We start from the raw sequence: 7,779 nt of genomic DNA on the forward strand, positions 1-7,779 counted from the left end.
TCACTTAGCAACAGAAAGTTTGGGCCACAGTTGTTGACTACCTGTATAAAAAGATTTCAAAAGGCAAAAAGAAATAGAAGTTGGAGATTCAAGGGCTATAAAATACTGAAGGTGTAGGGTGGGGTGGGGAGAAAGGGAGTAGGAGAGAAAGAGAGAAAGTGAAACCAGAAATGGAGGGTCCAGGATAAGGGATTGTTGACATCTTTAACAGATTGCAACATTTTCTGGCAGAGTCCACTTTGCTAGCCAAAAATGAGATGTAATTTCGTTAAGGAGAAGGAAAACCTGAGTTCCAGTCTTAATTTGAAGGTGAAAATTTGCTGGATGACCACTGGTCAGTCCCTCTCTCTCAACCCTAGGTAGAAGGAAAAGGCGAACCATGAAAATATAACATACGATCCTGTGTGGATTTATGTAGTCAATTGATAGGAATCAAAGCAAGTCAAGGATAGGAAGAGTAGAACAAAGCAGAGCAGAATGCAACAGAACAGTACAGAACAGGAGCAGAGCAGAAAGTAGAGCAGAACAGAACAGAAGAGAACAGAATAAAATAGACTTGGCTTTATTTGACCAAGTCTGATTAGACATACAAGGAATTCGTTTCCGGTGTAGAAGCTGTCAGTGTACACGGAAAGTTGCCGTTTTAACTTTTTGCTTCCACTCTTCTGATGCACACTGAATGCAGATTTCTAAAATTATATGATAATTAATGATTGAGTGTTTCCCCCACCCCCCACAAATATAATACAGACCTCCTTCCCGATTCAAAAATGGCATATTTCTTTTTTTTTTTATTTAATTTTTTTTATTTTTGTTACATAGACAACACATACCCACAACAATAAAAAAACAAAAAAAAACAGAAAAACACACACACACACACACAAAACCCCATCATCACATACAGCATGTCATTTGGTTACAAGTGTTTTAACATTTATCATTCTTATACATTTATTATTTCATTTAATAGGTTATAATATACAGTTTGGGTTGCTTTGTTTACCATCCCTTCCTCCTGTTATAACACCACCTTATTTTCCCTTTCTTTTCTTCCTTCCTCCCTTCTCTACTTTCTTCCTTCCTCCTCTCCTTTCCCTTCCTTCTTCCTGTACCTTTCTCTCCTTTCCATCCTCCTCTCCTTACCTCTTTCTTTTCACCCTCTCTCCCTTCTCTACTTCCTTCCTTCCTCCTCTCCTTCCCCTTCCTTCTTCCCTTACCTCTCCTTTGCTCCTACTCTTCCTCTTTCCCTTCCTACCCTCTCTCCTTCCTTTCTCTCCCTTCCATCTTCCTTTCCTTTCCCTTTCCTTTCTCCCTCCCTCCCTTCTCTACTTTCCTCCTTCCTCCTCTCCTTCCCCTTCCTTCTTCCCGTACCTTTCTCCTACTCCTGCTCTTCCTCTTCTCCTTTCTACCCTCTCTCCTCCTCTTTCTCTCCTTTCCAAAAGCGGCATATTTCTGATTATGAGCTGATATGTAAAAGCAAGTTTGCTGCCCCATGCTTTGCTTGCTTCTGATTGACTCCCAGAAAAACTGGATTGTATACCAAGGAGAAGAAGAAAAAAACATTTTCCTATGTATTCACGTTCCCAAAATCCAGGCAGTGATGCAGTGACATCACCCAAGAGGGGTGGAATTTTTAATCCCCAGATGCTGGGTAGATTCCTTGATGTCCCAAAGGTGCTTTTTCAAGAGGCAACTGGACTTCCTGGTTTTTCTTTGAAGACATTTCGCTTCTCATCCAAGAAGGTGAAGAAACTTGTCTTCAAAGTCACAATGTCTTCAAAGAAAAAAACAGAAAATCCAAACCAAGTTGCCTCTTCGAAAAAGCACCCATTGGGACATCAAGACAGAAGGTAAATAAAGCTATGATCTTCTGATATGAATATCCAGGGGAAGAAATCTTGACAATGTTGTGGCCCGCCAGTGGCCAATGGAGCTGGTGGCAGACTCAGAGAGTGAGGAGGTTGAGGAGGAACATGGGCCAGTCCTGGAATCTGGGGAAGGCTCTGATGAGGGCTCTGCATCAGGCAGAGATGGGGCCAGGGCCGACTGACAGTTATCAGCTGCTTTCGGAGTCATAGATAAGTGGCGCAGAAGAACAACTGGAGCCTGTTCCCAATGAGCGCATGCGCAGAGCTGCCAGGAGACGGGAACAGTTAAGGAACAAGGGCCAACTCAGGAGTAAAAGGTGGATGGTGAATGGCCCCTCTCATAGGGAATAAAAAGGAGCGAAAGGGGAGTGGAGTTTGCAGGAGACAATTAGTTCATGGGAAGTTTTGTTTGTGACTCACAGAGACTCCTTGCCAAGAATTTTCTTGTACAGCGTTGCGTTTGGAAGATATCGGCCTGGCAGCTCTCCAAGCCTGATAAGGTCTGTGGTTATAAATTCACCCTTGAAAGACTGTTTGCCAGGACTTTGCTGGATGTGAATGAGAGGAATTCACATTAGCTTAATAAAAAGGGGTTTTGTGGGGACAAGGAGTCTGCTTCGTGATTTGATTGAAGCCTAGGTCACAACGGACGCATAGCTACATCAGCTACAAAGCTCCGATAGCTTGGCAGGATACATATGTCAGAGCAGGAATTTACTTAAGCATTACTGGAGAAACAAGAGATTTCTAAGAGAGATGAGAAGATGAAGAAAATATCAGAAAGGACCCAACTCCCTCTGCGATTAATTAGCACAGTATGGTACCCCATCTTTGTTTAATCCCTGCAGGAAATGCCTCTTGTTTCTTTTGAGTCTGCAAAAGGTAAGAAGCACATTTGCTAGGAAAGCGGCAATAAGCATCTTTCACAAGCCAAATGACAGATGCACGGAATGGTACAAGAAGGCCCCCCCCCCGTTTTTTTTGTTTTAGCAGCATGAGGTGTGATAATAGTTACAATACCAAATATTTACTAAAATGCCTGCCTTGTTTAAACTGGCACATTTATTTTAACAGTAGGAGGTGGGAGACATTCATATCTTTCTCAAGTTTACACCCAATTGCAAGATGTATGCTTTCAAGCTCTCTTTTATCTGTTGTAATTATGATGTACCATTTTATTTATTTATTTATTTATAAAATTCATATGCCACCCAATCCCGAAGGACTCCGGGATTAACATGATGCTCCTTAGAGTTAACACTCTTACTTGAAGGAGGCAGTCTAATTCCTAAGGTGTATCTGCTAAGGGACAAGGATTTGTGATGAAAGCACTGATGTGCCAGCAGAACTAGTTTACCTTTTGAATTGGGACTTTATGCCAATACACATGAAAGCATCTTACTTTGTAAAGACATTAAGGTATGGACAAGAGAGCATGAGAATGGGGAAGACTTCCATCAGTGATCACAAATAGTTTAGAGGTCAGCAACCTTAAACACTCAAAGGGCCACAAAGGTTCTAACCGGAAGGCCCCCCCCCCCAATTCAATTCTGGAGCCGACCGGAAGTCCAGTTCCCCCATCATAGAGTCTCCTGCTAGTGCATCCTTTTTTCCTCTACCTGTCCTAATCGAAAGCCCTATCAATTGTGGAGCCGACCGGCGACAGGGAGCCGCAGCAGAGGGATGAAAGAGCCACATGCAGCTCCAGAGCCACAGGTTGCTGATCCCCAGTCTAGTTTAATGAAAAGAAGGACTAGGAATGATACGACAGCAGTCTTGCAATATCTAAGGAGTTCACAAAGAACAGCGGGTCAAGCTATTCTCCAAAGCACCCGAAGACTGCAGAAGAAGTAATGGATGGAAACTAATCAAGGAGAGAACTAGCCTGGGAATAAGGAGAAATTTCCTAACAGTGGGAACAATTAATCAGTGGAATGACTTGCCTCCAGAAATTATGGGTGCTCCAACACTGGAATTTTTAAAGAAGAGATTGGACAGCAATTTATCTGAAATGTTAAGGTTTACTGCTTGAGTAGGAAGTTGGACTACAAGGCCGCCAAGGTCCCTTCCAACTCTGTTATTCATTATAGCAGTAGCAATAGCAGTTAGACTTATATACCGCTTCATAGGGCTTTCAGCCCTCTCTAAGCGGTTTACAGAGTCAGCATATCGCCCCCACAGTCTGGGTCCTCATTTCACCCACCTCGGAAGGATGGAAGGCTGAGTCAACCTTGAGCCGGTGAGATTAGAACCGCTGAACTGCAGATAACAGTCAGCTGAAGTGGCCTGCAGTACTGCACACTAACCACTGCGCCACCTCCTGTTATTATTCCGCCGTGGTGGCACGGTGGTTAGAATGTAATATTGCAGACTAATTCTGTTGACTGCAAACTGCCAGCAGTTCAAATCTGACCACCTCAAGATTGGCTTAGCCTTCCATCCTTCCAAGGTTGATAAAATGAGGACCCAGATTTTTGGGGGCAATAAGTTGACTCTTTAAACTGCTGAGAGAGGGTTGCAAAGCACTATGAAGCGGTATATAAGTCTAAGTGCTATTGCTATTATATAACACAGAAATGTCTAAATGTGTCGCTGGAAGAAACAAATCTTGCAAAGTACCGTACTTTTTGAGTATACGTTACATCTTTCTCCCACCCCCCAAAAAAGAGGGTGAAAATCTGGCTGCATCTTATACACTGAATACAGCATTTTTTGCCTACCAAAACCCCACCCCCTTTGCAAAAATGGATGTGCAGAGAGTTTAGGAGGCTTGCAGAGTGCTCCTGGGGGCTGGGGAGGGCAAAAAAGAGCAAAAAAACAGGCTACTTTTGCTCATCCCCCCCCCAGCCCAGCCCTAGGAGCACTCTACAAGCCTCCCAAAGCTCTGAATGCCCCCCCCCTTTTTTTTTTGCAAAAACAATGAGGTGTGCAGAGGGTTTGGGAGGCCTGCAGAGTGCAAACGAACAGCAATTGGATGAAGTTAGGATAACAAACGGAAGGCCATACCTTGTGTGAATAATGTTGGTCCACAACTCGGGCCAATCCAAAGTCACCAATCTTTAACACCAGATCATTCGTATTGATGAATATGTTGGCTGGTTTTAAATCCCTATGTAAGACGTTGGCTGAATGGATGTATTTCAGGCCCCGGAGCAGCTGGTACATAAAAAGTTTGGCGTGTTCTTCTGAAAGTGGCCCTTGCTCCAGCAGGCGGGCCAGGTCCGTCTCCATGTATTCCTGGATGATGTACACCATGTTGAATTTGAACAAGTCTCCTTGGAGGTCCGCTCCTTTGGGCCCCAAGACGTCGTAGACCTTCACAATGTTGTCGTGATCCAGTCGGCGGATGATCTTGATCTCCCGGAAAGCATGCTTCAAGCTCTGCGCATCGTTGATGGCGATCTTTTTCACGGCGACTTTGCAGCAGCTCTTGCTGTCGACGGCAGACAGAACCAGCCCGTTCACACCGAAGCCCAACGGCCTGAAGTTGACGAATCGGCAACCCAGATCATAACCGTAGACGCTTGCAATGTAATCACACTTCTCTGCCATGGTGCAGGGTCTACTCCTGCTTTGCCCTGTAATAAAATCCCAGTAGGTGAAACAGCCTCCCATTATCCAGGTGGTATGAATTAAAACAAATCTTCATTCTTAACCGTTACAATTTCCAATTTGTCATGTTAGGGGCCCAGCAGATCAAAGGAGAAGTCGCCAAATCAAAGGAGAAGACATTCATTTCAAAGCTATCCATTTTTAGATTGCATCTCCAAGTGTTTTTTCCAAACTTTTGGGCACCAATAACAGGGAAGATGAGAGAAGGCTAGTGTTGTGGCCTGTCAGCCACCGGCCCCTCCATCAGCCGAATCAGAAGAGAAGGAGGCGTGGGAGTCAGGGTCAGCATCAAAGCAACCTGGGAGCTCCGAGGGGGAAGTGGGAATGGAGCTATCAGGGATGGGGTGGAGCCTGGGCCGTCCATCAGCCCTCAGATAAAGAGTCAACAGCCCCCAGGTCTGGAGGTGGCTGATGTGGAAGAAGAGGAACAACTGGGTCCAGTGCCTGATGTGTGGATGCACAGAAGGCAGAGGAGAGGAGAGCAGTAGAAATCTATGGGCCGGTCCTTGGGACCGTGGCACGACAAAACCGCGCTCGACTAAGCCGCGCCCGATTAAACCGCGTCGCTGACATCATCAACAGGGCGACAACAGTGAGTGTGGAGAAAGAAGGGCACTTTAAATAGCGCTTTGAAAGCAAGCCGATTCAACTTAAGGTAAGGGTTAGGTTTAGGGTTAGGTTTAGGGTTAGGCTTAGGGTTAGGTTAAGTGTCAGGGTTAGGTTTAGGGTTAGGTTAAGGGTTAGGGTTAGGGTTAGGTTAAGGGTTAGGATTAGGGTTAGGGTTAGGTTAAGGGTTAGGTTTAGGGTTAGGTTTAGGGTTAGGTTTAGGATTAGGTTTAGGGGGGTTAGGTTTAGGTTTAGGGGTTAATTTTAGGTTTAGCATTTACAGCGTGCTTCTCTCTCCGCGCTGTTGTCGCCCTGTTGATGACGTCAGCTACGCGGTTTCGTCGAGCGCGGTTTAGTCGAACGCAGTTTTGTGGTGGAACCCCTTGGGACAGAAAAGTCACCACTGTTAGCGAAGCTCTACCCTATCTCTGGGGATAAAAGGCTGGGGGCGGAGATGAATACATGTGACAGAGAACTATTCATCTCCCTGCTGGATGGACTTATTAGCCTGCGGTGAGAGAGAAACTTTTTGCCAGGGATGCTGGCCTAATAAAGGAATCTTTGAGTTAATTTCAGAGGGTTCGTTATGTTTGGGAGCTGGGTCAGAACAGCCGGCTCTGCTGGTATGGACATGTCCTGGGAGCAGAACCTTCCACCATTGCCAAGACTGTCTACCAACTAGAAGTCAAAGACCGGCAACCTCCAGGGTGCCCAAAACAGAGATGGCAAAGATATGCAAACTGCGGGCCTGCACTCTGGAGACGCAGCTGATTGTGCAAAGTGGCGTTCAATAATCTGAAAAGTGGATCTTGCACTTGCGGGAATACACTATGGCAGTGATGGGGAACCTTTTAGACACCGAGTGCTCAAACTGCATGCGTGCATGCCCAAACTAAAAGGTGCACAGACATGCGTGCATGTGCAGAGGTGCGCACGCATGCAGAGGTGTGCAGCTGTACACATGCACTGACATGTGGGCGCGCATGCAAACAAGGGTGTGCAGAGGCCTGAAGGCCAGCTGGTCAGCGGGAGGTGGGGTATCCCAACACCGGCAGTGCAGCAAGAGGTGGAATCTTTTGTGAGCTTCTGTTTGCAGGGAAACAGAAGCTCGTGAAAGAAACGCCACAAAGACCTGACCTGGGGCGACGGCACATGTGCTAGCAGAGAGGGCTCTGCGTGCCAAGGGTTTGCCATCACGGCACTAGCAAGAAGAAGAAGAAGATCTGCCAGTGTTTTTCCGAAGTAAACTTGCTAACTTAAAAGCATCCATTTAGATGAGGGATTGGGTGAAAAACACCTTAGTTTTAAATGATTCTCCTCATCTTTCAATTCCTGGAAATGCAACACAATGAACTTTAAATTCTAGAATAAGTTTAATATCCCACTAGAGCCGAGGTGGCGCAGTGGTTAAATGCAGCACTGCAGGCTACTTCAGCTGACTGTCAGCTGCAGTTCGGCTGTTCAAATCTCACCGGCTCAGGGTTGACTCAGCTTTCTATCCTTCCGAGGTGGGTAAAATGAGGACCCGGATTGTTGGGGGCAATATGCTGACTCTGTAAACCGCTTAGAGAGGGCTGAAAGCTGAACCTGTAACCAGAAACATTGCATTTTAACTACTGTTTAGTTGTCATAGGCACGTGGTGGCTCCTCATCCTCAGAAGAGCCGAGGTGGCGCAGTGGTTAGGGTGCA

General features: G+C 45.8%; 1 protein-coding gene across 1 annotated transcript in view; it reads right to left on the minus strand.

Moving 5' to 3' along the window:
* The window catches only part of LOC116506484 (mitogen-activated protein kinase 4-like), a 46,305-nt gene extending 40,882 nt beyond the window's left edge, over positions 1-5,423 (minus strand). Inside the window, exon 1 of the mRNA XM_032214261.1 lies at positions 4,878-5,423. Coding sequence (XP_032070152.1) covers positions 4,878-5,423 — 546 coding nt within the window. The remainder of the gene's footprint in view (positions 1-4,877) is intronic.
* Positions 5,424-7,779: the final 2,356 nt, after the last annotated feature.

The sequence above is a fragment of the Thamnophis elegans genome, chromosome 3, assembly GCF_009769535.1.
Source record: "Thamnophis elegans isolate rThaEle1 chromosome 3, rThaEle1.pri, whole genome shotgun sequence".
Lineage (NCBI taxonomy): Eukaryota > Metazoa > Chordata > Lepidosauria > Squamata > Colubridae > Thamnophis > Thamnophis elegans.